At 49.0% G+C, this 16,430-nt stretch overlaps 1 protein-coding gene across 1 annotated transcript in view; it reads right to left on the bottom strand.

The window, feature by feature from the left end:
- LOC139056065 (uncharacterized) overlaps positions 1–16,430 on the bottom strand; it is a 40,817-nt gene that overhangs the window by 11,024 nt on the left and 13,363 nt on the right. The window contains exons 2-5 of the mRNA XM_070533896.1: positions 15,179–15,559; positions 10,360–10,503; positions 7,380–7,528; positions 1,440–1,644 (exon numbers count right to left, since the gene is read on the bottom strand). Coding sequence (XP_070389997.1) covers positions 1,440–1,644; positions 7,380–7,528; positions 10,360–10,503; positions 15,179–15,437 — 757 coding nt within the window. The 5' untranslated portion in view covers positions 15,438–15,559. The remainder of the gene's footprint in view (positions 1–1,439; positions 1,645–7,379; positions 7,529–10,359; positions 10,504–15,178; positions 15,560–16,430) is intronic.

The raw sequence follows: 16,430 nt of genomic DNA, 5'->3' as shown, positions 1-16,430 counted from the left end.
GCCGCAGACAGACCTCCGCTCATGCAGTGCTTTATTTCCATACAGATGGCGCTACTTTGGCGCCATCTCGTAGGCATCGTCGCCGCACAGGCCGTTGGGCGCGGTACTCCGCTTTTCTTCTCACGCTTTCGCCGTACCCTCCTGCTCCACTTTCCGCCTCATGGTTCCACTGCACCCTCCTCACCCGCTTTCCTCCTCGAGCTCTCTTCGCTATCGCCGCCTTTCATCCGCGGTCCGCGTTCGCTCTTTCATCCTGTCGCTGCGCTCGTTCGCTCGGTTACGATGACGCCGAGGAACGGCGCCGACGCTCGCCGCAGAAACGGGCGCCGCTGCGCTCTAAAAGAGTGCAGAAACCATGGATGATGTCAATATAAGCGAACAGGCGTGCGCTTCTAGAAAGCTGTTCGCTTTATAAAAGACTGATGTGCTTGAAGGCGTATACCTGGGGCAGTGAAAATATTTAGGTAAAGCTTCTCTTCTTTCTTGCAATGATATCGAAGGAAACAAGGCCGATAACCAGCACATCTATAGCGGTAGTATAGGGGGGTATATATAGAGAAGTTCGTTCGTCATGTGTGTGTCTCCAGCGACCCGAGCCAACGCCTCCTAGATAGCGCAAGGCCGGTGCACTTCGATCTGTGACGTCATGCTACCTTGCCCGACTGCCATAGTATCTAATGGGGACGCTCCCGATCGAGCCGCGGTGATTTTGACGTCATCGCCTTCGTCACGCTGGGCTTGGTAATAGAAATTTCGGTCCAAGTAGCATGATGTCACACATCGGAGTGCAAAGGCCTTGTGCTACCTAGGAGGCGTTGCCCGAGCGCCAGCGTGGGTAGCCACTAGTTGCTATCCTCCTCTCCCGCCTCCGCCACATAGAGAGAGGGCGGCGGGAGAAGAGGAGGACTGTCTTCCCGAGCGTTGCATATGAAGGACACGGGGCTGTAAATACGCCGTAAATACGCAGCCTGCCTGCCGCTCTCGGATATGTGTACTCTGACCGCGATAAACTTATTTCTCTCTCCTTTCCTCTTTACGTGCCCTTCCTCTTCCCCGAGAGAGCCTCTTCCTCTCTACAATGACTGTCTCACAGCATGTTACGCGTAAACTTTCAGGCGCTCCAAAGCTCTCGCATGACAGCACGTGCGTCACAAACTACGCAACTCAGTTGCGCGACAACACGAGTACTTTGCATCAGTGCCTTTGTGTAGGCGGTGAAGGTCCGGCTGCCATGAAAACAGGCGAAAGAGCCAAAGAAAGTTGTAACTTCGTCGCGCGAAAACAAAGACGAGACAGAAGCGAAACATGTTCATCTGCATCATCATTTACTTCCGCGCTACGAAGTAACATCTTGGAGTACCAACCTGCCCGATCCTTAACACTGTTAAGCCAAAGGAAGCTATTCATTTTACCAGAAATAAAAGAAAACATGAGTGTACCTTGTGTCGAACGCTCCAGATTCGCTGCTGATCCCCGCCGCTGCTCTCCGTCGCCGGATGTGTTAGCTGGAGCTGTCGCGGGCGAAATCTTGGCGGGCGCGGATTCCGAGGCCTCCCAGGGTGGCGTCTTGAAAATGATGCACACTGAGAGGGCGTTGAGCATAAGACCGCCGGTGATGAGGAAGGCGCCCCTGAAGCCGTACTCCTGCGCGGCATTGGGAGGGACCGCACGAAGGCGAAATTGTCGAACGAGATCAGGTTGACTAGTTCCGATTATTCTATGCGGGACTTACGAAGCCAGGGTGAAGACACACAGACGTTCCGGAACCCACACGGGTTTCTTGGCTGCACTTGCTCGGACTAGAGTGTAACTAAGGAACCTGGACGGGCTCCGAAGGGTCTCTGCGTTTTCACCTTGACTTGCTTAGTGACACAGCTTCATCATTCACCATGGTACCTCACCAGACGAATTTTCTTCAAACCCAAGGTAACGATGAGTTGATGCGTAGTAAGCTGTTGAGTGAGAAGAAACTGGCATTTTCGCGGAACTTTCTTTAATGCGATTGGAAGTCTTGGGATACTTCAGGCATTTACCGGTGTCTATATCGGGGTCCTTAACGGCTTTTCCTCTAACTTGAGTCACTGGATAGTTCATGGTCTAATGGGTAGAGCATCGGAATGCTGTGCTGGGAGAACCAGGTTCGAATACAACCGTCGGATTAACGGGGTCGATGAATATGTAACTCTGTGTGTGTGCCGCGCTTCAATTGAACCATTTCGACCCCAACTTGGGTCACTGCAGGTATGTGGCACTGGCTATGTGCCGCACTTCAATAAGAAATAAAGAAAGAACTCGCAGTTTTGCACGAAAGGCGAAGCGTCGATTGGGATAGCAAATTAGTGGACGACTGTACGAAGTAAGGATAGTAATTTTATCGGCCGGATAAACTTGGGAACATAGGCAGACTATCTAAATTAACAAACACGGTGTCACGCGTTCAAAAGCAAACATGAACACATCTGACTCGGTGACAGCGGAAACTCGCAGTAAAAACGCTGGCTTGAGGAAACGCGGCAGCAGCATCGAGCGAAGCGTCATTCGTGCTGTCATAGCTTGAACGAAAAGTGAGCGCCGAGTACACACAGCACGCACAAAGCTACGAGTCGCAGACGCACCTAGACTTTGCCCTCAACGCAGTAAGCTCTCAACATACGGTCGAGTGACCGCGCGTAGCCGCTACATGCACCTTTGTAGCCGGAGTAGAACGCCGCCCCTTCTCTCCCCTCCTCCCAGTGCGTCGCAACGTTGGGGTGACTCTCGCAAGACGGGAGACGGCGCGCGTCCTGCCTGCTTTCGTATATTTCGCGCGTTCACTCGAACATACAGCGTACGGCGCGCGGCGACGGTGTTATCGCCCTTTGACTTTACACGGAAGCTCACGGTGACGGCGACGGTGACAGCAGAACTGCGTTTGGAGTATCCACGTAATTGCTCTCGCAATAAAACGTCGAAGTCTGCGGATTCCACGCGCTGTAGGAACCGGTTAAAGCGGAACTTTCATTGGTGTTTGTAAAGAGCGCTTTTTCTGCTTAGCGATCATTTACAAGTAGAGACCACACGACCCAGTTGTGCACATTTTCACTGGGAACCGCGTCGCTCAACGTAAACTCTTTTCATCCGTTGGTACAGAGATGGAGAGAAAGAAAAGAGAAAACTTTGAGGTGCGAGGAAGGCAGAGAGAACGGCCGGAGGAGAAATTGTCTGTGGCTTGCTACGCTAACACAAGTTGGATAGGGGAAGCGGGCAGCCAGTGCGCTGCGACAGTGAGGAGCAAAGAGCAGTGGCGTAGCAACAGGGGGGGCCGGGGGGCCGTGGACCCCGGGTGCAAGGGGCCAATGGGGGGGGGGGTGTCATACACGTCTGAAGACCCCTCTTTCCGCCGGCTACACCCGGGGGGGGGGGGGTGACAGAAGACCTATGGGCCCCGGGTGCCAGACGACCTAGCTACGCCACTGGCAAAGAGCCCAGCGCTCTCTGGCTGCCCGCTGCTGGGTGACGTAACAGTGCGCCGCCTCGAGGGGCGCGTCTTTGCGCTCGCCGCAGCCTCCCAGTTTCTGTTTCGCGCCCTCTGATTTCGTCGTGCCACAATTCCGGGGGTATTCTCGATTTTCTAGATCCAAAGATCGATATGGCTTGAACCGAGAGATCACTTCAGTTTCCCAATTACGATGAACGCGCTGATAACAGTTTAAAAGTGTTCATTGGCGACTAATTAACATGTATCACCCATTACCTCATGGTCGCCACCACTTGCGGTACGTCTCTGAAGGGACCATCTTTCTATGTCAAAACGACTATTTTTAAATATTACTTAAAATCTTCTTAGAAAGACCTTAGAAACACAGTGAAACATTTACACTAGTCATGGACATGCGTGGTCATCCGATCGTCAGCCTATACTAAACTGCCAATCTTCAATTACATACCATTCTCGCGCCAGCCGACTCCATCCTATTCGACAAACTTCAAAACCACATTGCACCACCTTTGTCGTCCTCGACTGCGCATCGATACCTTTCAGTGGCGCTCATTTCTACTAAGACACCGCCGTTTGTCTTCTATAAGCACTACGTGACCTGCCCAATCCTGCTGCTGCCGCTTAACCTCAAAGGTCTGTGAAATAACAGCTATGGGCATTCGATCTCTAATCCATGCTGCCAAATTAACCCAAGTGTATAAACTATTTCGTGCAAGGCGCCTCGACAGAGTTTCGCGAGCCACTCCAGCTTGTTTTCTCCGAAGTGACGTGCAGAATCCTGTAGTCTCATGTCACAATTGTTGGAGCTTTCTGACGTTCCCAAGGAAGATGGCGGAGGGTCGCTTGACTATCAGGGAGCTATGGTATGCGAGTCCGAAGTCTGCATGCTGCCCTATGCGTCTCCGCGGATGCTGGGAAAATTGGAGGTACTACAGGAGACTGTCACACGCCCATGAACATACATGTAAGGGACTTGTTGGAGCTAGTCATCGACATGCATAGGTCGATGTCTATAGGCTTAATTGCGGAAAATTGGGAGGAGCGAAAGGAAAAAAAAATGCGTGGTTACGAATTGTCCTGTGTGGCTCCGCGGCTGCATCACGCAGTGCTTGTGGGCAGGCCGTCTAACTTCAGGCACACGGAACGAGTTCTTCGAGGGTGCATTTTGTGATATACTAACCGATAAAAGACATAGACAGCGACCGTGCGCCTCGCACCAGTGTGCACTTTGACTCGGCACGCAGGTCGAGGAACGGCGAGGTGCAGGACGGCGCCTGGACATTTGAGATTGATGAAGTAGACGGCAAATGTTAAGCGAGGCATAGTGGCCACAGATGTTTCTGTTTACAGAAAAGTTATCTACGCACTGAAATCCAAAAGGCATTTGCTACGACCACTCTACACAAAGAACAGTGGACTTGCATGCGTGCTCAGCTCAAAGACACTGTTCTCATTCGTCGTGTGACACGCTACCTTCTGCGCAGCCAGGGTGGACTTTAATTGCAAGAAAACTATTTCAGCTGCATAGAGAGAAGCTTCACCGCCACCCAGGCGGGTTCAAGAGTTTTCGAACTTGACTAGAACAACTGCGCGCGCCAGCACGATGGAAAACATTGAGGCCAACAAGTCCCACCCATGCAGCTGAGACCCGCTCCTCTTTTGTTGATTTCCAAAGCCACAACACAACACATCAGGGACACAACACACAGCACACATAGAGTGCACACAAGAGAGCGAGAGCTGATACCAGGCAAGGCTCTGTCAAGAGTAGTGCCCACGCATTACGAAAGCTTTCTGTCAAACTTGAGGTATATTGAAAAAACATACAAGCAAACATGAGCAACCACTACACGTGAAAACATATACAGGAATCCGACGAGAACTCAATGGCCAACGTCTTTCTCACATGCGCACACAGACACTGCGATGCAGGTGCAACAATGAGAGGAAAAGAAAGGGCAAACATAATGAATTAGAGAACAAGAACACAAAATATACGTCGGAAACCCTCTGAGAACATGCACGTGTATGTACATCAATGCTTGTCTACTGCGACAAAAACGGGAATCTCACTATATGTACATTGACGAAACACGCACATATATTATGCAGTATCTAGAAACCCATGCAAACACAGTAAAGCAAAATTCCTCAACAGGTGAAGTGGAAAAATGCTTCTCAGAAAAAAGAATTCCTAGCACAATGTTTGCCAATACAGACGCTGTTCAAAAACAAAAAGCAACAGAGAAGTGGGAAAAAAGTAATGACAGCAAAAGGGAACTCAAACATTTGTTCCTGGTTCCTGCACTTTAGCATCTCCCAAATATTTACAACCGTGGCAAAAGTTGCACAATTTGACAGTGGTTTGAAGCAGGTTACAAAGGAGAAACAAATAATCTCTGAAATGCCCCCGTACGTGTGATGAAACTAAGGAAGAGAGGCATGCTGGAATGTCGATCCCAGAATCTGTGCACATGCAAACCTGTACTTCTCTACACCCCTAAACACTTGAAGATGGTTTTGCCTGGCAAGATAAGAATATGGAATGATTTTCTGTAAGTGCCACACTTGTGTGGATTTCCACACTGCATGTAGAGTGGCATTGGTCACTTGTTGACTAGAGGCTCAGAGGGAAAAAACGGCGAAGTACATAAAAAAAAGTTGCCATCTAAGCAACCATGCCAAATAAAAGCACTAACACCGGATGCAGCAAGATACTGAATTCTCAGACAGCAGTGCGTAGAAAAAAACTGTTCGAAGAGAGCCTGTCAGGCTAGCAAACAATGAAGGGCAAATAAAAAGAAAAAAGATTCGCAACATTCATCAGACAAGTTAATTTGAGGTGCAACAAGGCATTGTCAACCATACCTTTTCATTACACGACCATGTGGCATCCAACAAAGCTGCCCCCTGTATGCACATTAATGAACAACCAGAAGATGGCTAGAATCCCAAAGTCAGCTATGTCTTTGTGGCAAAGAACCTTTCGTTGTCCAGTTTGACAAACTCAGACATCTCAAAAAGAAAACCGTAGAAAAATAAGGCAAAGAACAGAAAAGCCATAACAAAACGAAGTTTCAACAACGTGGACTCAAACCATATCTGAGTGACCTTGTCACACAGCCCTCTGCATGCTGCAACTCTTCAAGGGGGATGCATGAGCAGGCAAGATGTATAGGAATGAGGACGCGCCTGAACAAAGGAAAGCAAAGCTGGGCCTTGCCATCTACATGAGAGCGGGTGGACGTTTATGACCAGAAAACCCGAAAGAGAAAGGGGATGGCACGAGAGAGAGAGATGGAGTCCTCGCAAGTGATGAGAACGTAAATATCGTCGTTGAGGTGCGCCCACTTTGGATTGCCCCTGTTCACGTCCTTCATTTTTCTTGTCCTGCAGTCCTCCCTCGTCGGTGCTCCAGAAAAGAGTGGAATGTCACGCATACCGATACGACCTAGGGCAAATAAACCCGGTTAATTCCCCGTTCACTTCAGGCTTCTACAATTAATTCGGTGAAATTCACATTACAACCTCAAAACTTTCACAAATTTCGGCTGTGGACAGAGGAATGCATAGGAGTTGAAAAGATTAAGATCTGAAATGTCATTTTTCAGGGGCCAGGATAACTTCGAACGAAGTCGACCCGATGCATGCAAGGGACGACCAACACGCATCACGTGTCAATATACGGATCACGAACGAATGTTTTCAGGCATGTGACCGGAGCGTCATGGAGAAAAATATAGGACATTTGTTTTATGCAGTAGACCTTAACGTTTTGCAACGGGCTTTCAACCTATTTGATGAGGTACAGGTACGCTTGTTTTTTACTTTCTGTTCATCTCATATAATCGAGAGGGAGTACTGTACGCAAGTGGGCCTCTGCTCGCGAGTAATGCCTTACCTGCAGCAGGAGGTGCAGGATCTGTGGGAAAGCGAACGCGGCCAATGTGCCGCCCGTGTAGTAGATGCCGTTGGCCGAGCCTCGGTATCGCTTGAAGTACTTGCCGATGATCACGTCGTTGGTAGACATCCCGATGCCGTTGCCGATACCTGCAACGACGGGAGATTGAGATCCCGTGAAGATGTTTCGCGTATACGCACGACGTATACGTGAAAGGTGTTGAAAGTGGTATACTGAGGCTACAGATTTAAATAATGTAAATTTAGTTTGAAGGAACGGGGCGGGACGTGAAATCGAAGCAATGTAATTGAACATTGTTGGGCCAGTTGGTTAGGCGGCATAGTTAACTTAATCTTAGTGGTAACAAAAACAGATGTGAAGAAGGACAGACCAGACGCTATAAATGTCAGACGAACATCTGAATAAGAAGTTTGGCTTAAACAATAAAGACATACAAAGAGAGAAAGAGGCTTTAATTAAAGATACTATTAGGCGAATGAATGAATCAATCAGTGATTACGGAGGAACGTGGTCTAAATGCGCAACGTAAGACCGAGGTTGTATAGAGGCACCTAGCTACGGCACAGTTCTTAGACATGGATAGAAGCATACTCTCCTTGGTAATGCAGGAGGCGTTATGCCACCTTGGTGGCTTCTTTGTATCTGGGGGCAACCCAGACATCCCAAGACATGACGGGCAGGACCTCCATAGGTGCATACACTGCTCTTCAATGACAGTGTGTGCTATCGCGCTCAATGTGATCTACAACGCGCTAGCGCGTGGTAAAGCGCGCTCCCAGGTAGGATGGAGGCGCCAATCAGCGCGGTGTTCTTGACCTAAAGCGAGATAGTTACGCTGTTGTTGCTTCGAGAATCGCTCCTTCTCTCGCCCTCTCCCAGAGTTTCATGTGCCAACTCTTGGTCTTATGAAAACGGTCAGGACAGACGGTGGCCGCTTTGTGTACGGGGAAATACCGCAGAGAAAGAGCGAGTTCCCAGCGCCGTTTATATTTCGATTCCATTTAGAAAGAGAGAAATGGTAAATTAGGCGTCGAGCAGTACTACAGAAATCTCTGTGACGGCGCGACGAGGGGTGATAATTTCAAACGTTCAATTCTGAGGTGACCGCAGTTCTCAATTTAAGAAGCATAAATGACGTACAGCTCGCACAAAGGGAACCAACCACGTACCCGCCTGTGGCGACCATTTTCGCGGGACAAATATTCCCTCAAGCCTGGGATAACTTGGGAGAGAGGGCGAAATCAGGCGCGAAGGGGCGATGTTCGAAACAAGAACAGCAGAACCCTCTCCCTTTATGTCCGGAACACGGCGCCAATCGGGGCTGCTATCCAACCTGGGAGATTGCCTGGCCACGCGCTCGTGCGTTATAGCTCATACGGAGCGTGTAAGTACCGATCTCACGTCTGTGCGGAACATATCATATTCCTCTTAATTTAATAAGTTATGTGCGATTAAAAAGCTGATGCCGTTCACGGATGATTATCGAATTCATTCGGACTCACAGTAGGCGTAAGATAACAGCACGGGGGTGATATTTAACAAAATTTTTCTCGTTGATATGACACTGTATTGTTCTAGTTGAATGCCGTTCGCTAGTTACATATAACGGTGCCGGCAGTTTATCGCAGTTGTCCGTGCCAATTCTCTTTTAAAAATGGTTTAATTGGCCGAGGAAAACTCCTCTGCCCTTAATCATAGCCAAAGGTAAAATGGACGCCTACCACAAGCAAATAAACTAACATGATGTTTCGGCCGTTATTGTCCCAAGTTTGTCAAATAGGCTCCATACGGGTACCGAAACGTATTGTTATTAATGTTTGTAGTCACCGTTCCTTTTACGCTTGACTCTTTAAAAATGTGTTATATGATCGACTACAGGGACTCACTGATCACAAAATTTTTTTTCTGCAAAGGAAACAATCGCTCATGACATTTATAGATGCGCAAGAGAGGCGTTGATGTAGCCATCATGAGAGTCTCCCATCAATAATGGTGTCTCTATCTTACGGAAGGAACTGGAAGGTGTCTCTATCTTTCGGAATCCAAAGTACACTACAGAAAAAGCGGAATTGTTTTTGGAACGAAGCCAAGGACAGAAACTAGAAGCTATATATCTGCTTCAGCAGTCAGGAACTGAGGCCCCGAAAACTGGAGTGGCTCGGTGGCAAAGTTTCCAATAGCAGATACGCATGAGGTCTAGATACAGGCAAGGCCACTTGACAAATGCCAGTACTGTTTCTAGCATCGGCAAGGTTCTAAGTCCTCGTCTGTAGGACAGGAACTTATCGACGGCACACCCGGGGACAACGCGTTCCGGCAGTAGAAACGAACATACTTACGCCAGACTCCGCGTAGGTATGTTCGTGGGTAAAGGCACTGGTGCAAACATGACAAACCGTTTGCACCAGTATTAGCGTCGACAAAATCCCGTGTACGCGTTTACAGGTCAAGAAATTATCAACGACATACCTGGTGACAACTCCTTTACGCAACGCTCGGTGTAAGTATTACGACAGCCGGTCGATCAAAACGCACAACCTTGCGCGTTTTGACCGAGCGGCTGTTGTAATACAAATGAACGGGTTCTTCGAGAACCCCGAAGTGGACAAGTCCAGCTGCAGAAACGTTGCCTCATGACCTGCGGCGTTGACTCCGTAGCTAGTTCTGCGTACTTCTGCTGTTGAACACGACGTCGTGGGTTCATTTCCCATCCGCGTTTCGATTAGGGAAAATATAAAAAACGCTCGCATTCAGAGGCAGGCGATCAAAGTTATTCCGGAGACTTCCACTACACGGCATCCTTCATGATCGCCGCGTATGTTGATTTAGGGCATCTTACCTTCAATATTTTTTTTTACTCCTTCACTGCTGTTTTGCCTTTGTTGGTTTTACGCTTCTGCCCTGTTGCGACGAACGCATAGTGACCGTGCTTGCTCGCCTTGAAAAGTGAAACGCTTACCGCTGCAGATTCCAAGCAGCAGGAAGACGGCCGTCATGTCCCCGGCGAAGGCGCAGCCTATCGCACTCACGGCCGTCACGAAGCTTCCCGTGAAAGACAACGCCATCAGCGGTACATGCTTTGTGAGGAAGCCGACGAGAGGACCTGCAGAATCACGCAGTGCATGCAACACACCTTCAGTTCCATTCCGCTTTTCGGAATTCAGAATTCAGGAATGATTCCGAGTAGTTTATGGAGCTTACTACAGAACAGCAGAAACAATGCAATAGATGCACTGCAAAAGAAAATAATTTACAGCGCAACCGACTCGCTTATCAACATATTTCTGTTAATTTTTTTTCTCGTCTACTGCACGGTATTAAAGCGACATCAAAGGCTAAAACCATATAAGTTTGGACTTTTGAAGTAGTTTTCAAAACTTTATGTTCATCGATTTGTCAAGAAAGGCGAAGCATCGATTGCGATAGCAAATCAGTGAACATCTATAGGAAGTGCGGATTATCGAAGCAGGCTTTATCGGCCGTATGAACTTGGAAACATTAGCTTACTAACTGAATTAACAAGCATGGTGTCAGCGGGCACAATCAAACATGAACACGTCACACGATGAGCAGGGACACGCTCTCAAAACGCTGGTGTGAGCAAGCGCGGCAGCAGCAGGGAGCGAACTGTCCTTCGTGCGGTCTATCACTTCAACGCAAGAGCGGCGAGAACACAGCGCGAACAAAGGTATGAGCTCCCTGCAGATCGCTTTCGAGATACGGTACGCGTGACCGCGCGCCGCCATGCAGAGTACGCACTTGTTGGCGGGGTCGAGTGTGGAGGAGGAAGCGAAGGAAACAGCATGACCAGTTCATGCATAGGGTGAGTTGCTTTGAGCTGCAGGGAAATGAAGGAGTCGGCAACAGAGAAGTGAAGATGTCGGCTATAGAGAAGTTATGAATTCGGCAACAGATGCAGCAGAGTGCGGAGAAGGAAGTGAAGGGAGCAAAATGGAACCAGAGCGTGCATTGAGTGAGTTGCGTTGAGCTCAGGGAAATGAAGAAGTCGGCAACAGAGAAGTGAAGATATGGGCGATAGAGAAGTTATGAATTCGGCAACAGATACAGCCGAGTGTGGAGAAGGAAGTGAAGGGAGCAAAATGGGACCAGAGCGTGCATTGAGTGAGTTGCGTTGAGCTCAGGGAAATGAAGGAGTCGGCAATAGAGAAGTGAAGATGTCGGCTATAGAGAAGTTATGAATTCGGCAACAGATGCACCCGAGTGCGGAGAAGGAAGTGAAGGGAGCAAAATGGGACCAGAGCGTGCATTGAGTGAGTTGCGTTGAGCTCAGGGAAATGAAGGAGTCGGCAATAGAGAAGTGAAGATGTCGGCTATAGAGAAGTTATGAATTCGGCAACAGATGCACCCGAGTGCGGAGAAGGAAGTGAAGGGAGCAAAATGGGACCAGAGCGTGCATTGAGCGAGCTGCGTTGAGCTCAGGGAAGTGAAGGAGTCAGCAACAGATGCAGCCGAGTGTGGAGAAGGAAGCGAAGGAAACAGAGTATGACCAGTTCATGCATAGGGTGAGTTGCGTTCAGCTGCAGGGAAATGAAGAAGTCGGCAACAGAGAAGTGAAGATGTCGGCTATAGAGAAGTTATGAATTCGGCAACATATGCAGCAGAGTGCAGAGAAGGAAATGAAGGGAGCAAAATGGGACCAGAGCGTGCATTGAGTGAGTTGCGTTGAGCTCAGGGAAATGAAGAAGTCGGAAACAGAGAAGTGAAGATGCGGGCGATAGAGAAGTTATGAATTCGGCAACAGATGCAGCCGAGTGCGGAGAAGGAAGTGAAGGGAGCAAAATGGGACCAGAGCGTGCATTGAGCGAGTTGCGTTGAGCTCAGGGAAATGGAGTCAGCAACAGACGCAGCCGAGTGTAGAGAAGGAAGCCAAGGAAACAGAGTATGACCAGTTCATGCATAGGGTGAGTTGCGTTGAGCTGCAGGGAAATGAAGAAGTCGGCAACAGAGAAGTGAAGTTGTCGGCTATAGAGAAGTTATGAATTCGGCAACATATGCAGCAGAGTGCGGAGAAGGAAGTGAAGGAAGCAAAATGGGACCAGAGCCTGTATTGAGTGAGTTGCGTTGAGCTCAGGGAAATGAAGGAGTCGACAATAGAGAAGTGAAGATGTCGGCTATAGCCAGTGGCGTAGCAACAGGAGGGGCCGGGGGGCCGTGGGCCCCGGGTGCACGGGACCAGTAGGGGGGGGGGGGGTGTCATATACGTCTGAAGACAGCCGAAAATTGTCGATATCCTCGCCTTCCTCGACTACACCCGGGGGGGGGGGTGACAGAAGAGCTAAGGGCCCCGGGTGCCGGACGACCTAGCTACGCCACTGGCTATAGAGAAGTTATGAATTCGGCAACAGATGCACCAGAGTGCGGAGAAGGAGGTGAAGGGAGCAAAATGGGACCAGAGCGTGCATTGAGCGAGTTGCGTTGAGCTCAGGTAAATGAAGGAGTCAGAAAAAGATGCAGCCGAGTGTGGAGAAGGAAGCGAAGAAAACAGATTATGACCAGTTCATGCGTAGGGTGAGTTACGTTGAACCACAGGGAAATGAAGAAGTCGGCAACAGAGAAGTGAAGTTGTCGGCTATAGAGAAGTTATGAATTCGGCAACAGGTGCAGCCGAGTATGGAGAAGGAAGTGAAGGGAGCAAAATGGGACCAGAGCGTGCATTGAGCTACAGAAAATGAAGGAGTCAGCAACAGATGCAGCTGAGTGCGGAGAAGGAAGTGAAGGGAGCCAAACATGACCAGATCATACATTGAGCGATCGAGTTGCGTTGAGCTACAGGGAAGTAAAGTTGGCAACAGAAAGTTGAAGAAGTCGGCTACAGGAAGTGATGAATAAGTCAGTGACAGAAGATTCCGCGCGAAGAATGTTCAGCCTTCGTTGCTTGAGCCCAGGAGCCGTCGCATGCTGTTGAACAGTTGGGACGGGCGACGATCTCCAAGCTCTTCTGAGGCTAACAGGGGCTGGAGACGCCCGTTATCAGGTGCAGTGATGCAGTCCAATATACTCTGCTAGAGTTGCTGGTTCGGGGCATCCCTCAAATGTGCAGCGATGACGTCCACCACCTCGTGTCTTTAGCGTCTGCGCCTAGCGGCGTCGGTGAAGACATGAAGACGTGAAGACATTTCACTAAGCACGAAAGAAAGATCACCTTATCACTGATTCACACATATGCATGGGATGCGCCGATTATTATAATTTCTTTTTTAAGTTCGCGCCCGGAACCTCACTACTGGTCCGTCAACTTGCTGTACGTGAAGAATTTTAGAACGGTTTTCATGTGCTCAGGCCCTTGTAGAGAAGTTCTCGGAGCTTGTTACGTTGAATTTTTTTCGAGTGCAACGCAGTCCATCTTTTACGTTAAGCTCGCGAGTAGGCGCTACCAACAAAAAATAGATGTGACGTAGCGGTGAGCAATTGCGTTAACTACGAACGCTACCGCAACCAGTCCTCCACTTCTACGTCTTTTCCCCATAGCTTCAAGATTCTTCTCATGGTAACAGTGTTCATTTTGCTATCGGAAATGCGCTAAGTATCAACGGAGACTCCACGAAGGTTTCCTTTCTTAACGCTATAGCGTTGAAAGGGCGTAAATGTTTGTGCAGCTCTCCTGAAAACTGTGCTGCTGACCAGCGTATACTATAGCCATAAAGGATCGCGTGGTCTCGAACAAGCTTGAATCAAAGTTTAGATAGATACCTCTCCCGCCACTTCCACCAACGAGCATTGATTGCGCTTACTTGAATGTTACCTGACAAACTTGCCAGCTCTTCTTCTACTTTGGCATATACGCACCATCACGCAACTGCCCGTCGTTTCACTACGCCTCGAAACACGGTGCAAGATACATAGTATATATCTTACGCCGGGCTCTCGAGTGTCATGAGAAAACGCTACGGCAGTCACGTAGTGAACCCCGTATACGACAAATTCACCACCGTTGCCTATGCTTCCTCGCTTGGCTGCGGCTATTATTAATCCGCCGTTCGTCTATATGGACCATGGATGTGATCGCGACAATTCCGACAAAAGCTTCGACAGTCACTCTACTTTTCTAAAGATCATTTGGCTGTCCTTATAGTATCGACCAGGGGCACTCTTTAGGTTTTTCTTCAAGACAAGTTCACCAGAGGGATATGGGTTGAAGCGGTGGTATTTCAAGTTGGTTTGGTCTTGCAGTATGAACTTCAGAAATATTCCAGCCCCCTTTCTGGGCCATGAAAAGAATTGTAGAGGACAACTCGAGCTAATGCAACAACGGGCATACAACGGCAGCGACGGGTGACGAAAATAAGCGAAGTAAGAACGACCGTCAACAACGGCGCGACGGTGATGTCGATGATGGCACGGCGATAACAACAACGTCGTGGACTCGCGGGATTCAATCCTAAGTGGGAACAAATAGCGGCATTTTTAAAGAAAACATGGCTTTCTTTGCTGCTTTGCCCCGTTTTCTTAGTTGGTCGGTGAACGGTGGTCGATGGCTGGTGGTCGGACTGGGAAAGGAAAACGCTCGTTTATTCGCTGGTTCATTTGCTCGTTCGTTCGCTTGCTCGCTCCCTCGTTCTTTAGTTCGTTCCGGTTATTCGCTTGCATTGACAGTAACTGTCAATTATTTCTGCACAGTCTATCTTTTTTTTATAGTGGCTCCCTCTGGAAAGAAAACATGGTGATGACAACCGTGACTATGATGCACTTGTGACAGACGGCGCGAACTCTGCGTGAAGTATATATTAGCTGCTAGTCTTTGCACAGAGATGACTTACCGATCAGCCAGGCGATGCTGGTGCCGACGCTGAGCACCCAGCTGCTTTGTTCACGTGTGGCGCCGAACGCGTGGACTAGGGCGACGTAGGTGACTCCCGTGGAGCGACGAAGGAGGCTACTCCAGAGCAGGTTCCACCCGCAGGCGACAGCCACCAGCCAGGATCGCATGTCGTCAGGTTCAGCCGGCGGCGGCCGCCCTTTCCGCTCGTGCTGCTCTTGAGACTGTCGCAGCTGCTGACTCCCCTGGCTTCCCTCCATGTCTTTATAGGTAGCCCGCGTGCAAGTCTCCGAGGTAGGAAACAGCTTCTAGAGTTGATGGCTGGCAGTCATCTTCTTATTCGGTCGGTGGTCATGCCGGCCGAGAATTTTTGTACAGCCATCTGCGAGAGCCCGGCATGCAGGAGAAACCAGTAAACTCGATGCTCTTAAGTGAGATTTGCTTGCTCGCGCTGTAACGGTAAGAGAAACGTGCGTTGTCTTATTGGTCACCTGCCTCAACCGGAGCTCGTCTTCCGAATGAATTAAAACTGAACACTTTGATACATGTGTTCGCTTTGAGTTTTAAAGCCGTTGCATGCACAATTCTTTTGTTTCCTATACAACGAATATCAGCCACACGCAGCCTGTACATACATACCCGCCTCGCTGCCAACTTGTTCAACGCATTATGCCCCCAACGTAACATTAGTATCATTGAAGCGCTGTTGCTGGACGATGAAATACGATGTGCCCACGTATATTTCCCCAAAAGTCAAAATTCTTACGGTGAGAGACGTCGGCGTAATTGTCTTCAAATGAATTGGCAACTTCGTGTCTTCCCAGTGCCTTGGTGCGCGTCGTCTGCGGCTTAGTACGGCTCTTCCTTTCTCACGTCTGCCACGTGAATACGCGCAACGCAGGCCTTATCTCTCATCGGATTCTTTAAAGCATTTTGTCGCGAAACAGAACAGGAGATAGCTAGAGTGCCACTGCAGGATAAGCTGATTAAACTGACGTGCAACCAAAGTTACTTGTGCGGAAGCAGTGGATAAAGCAGACTCGTACCTGTTTGTGGCGACAATCTCCCACAATTTGTAAGCAATCAGCTGTCTTGTTTGTGCAGCATGTTTTGGTGATTTGTCATTTACTTTTGTCTGCGTTCACAGGGCTGCGAGTGCAAATAATCTTTGTTGTGAGGGATACGGTATATTTGTTTCTATTCATCACAGTTATGTACACCTCGCTGTTGCTCAAAAACAGAGACATTTTTGA

The sequence above is a fragment of the Dermacentor albipictus genome, chromosome 2 (genome assembly GCF_038994185.2).
Source record: "Dermacentor albipictus isolate Rhodes 1998 colony chromosome 2, USDA_Dalb.pri_finalv2, whole genome shotgun sequence".
Classification (NCBI taxonomy): Eukaryota; Metazoa; Arthropoda; class Arachnida; order Ixodida; family Ixodidae; genus Dermacentor; species Dermacentor albipictus.
This window is presented reverse-complemented; position numbering and strand designations above follow the sequence as displayed.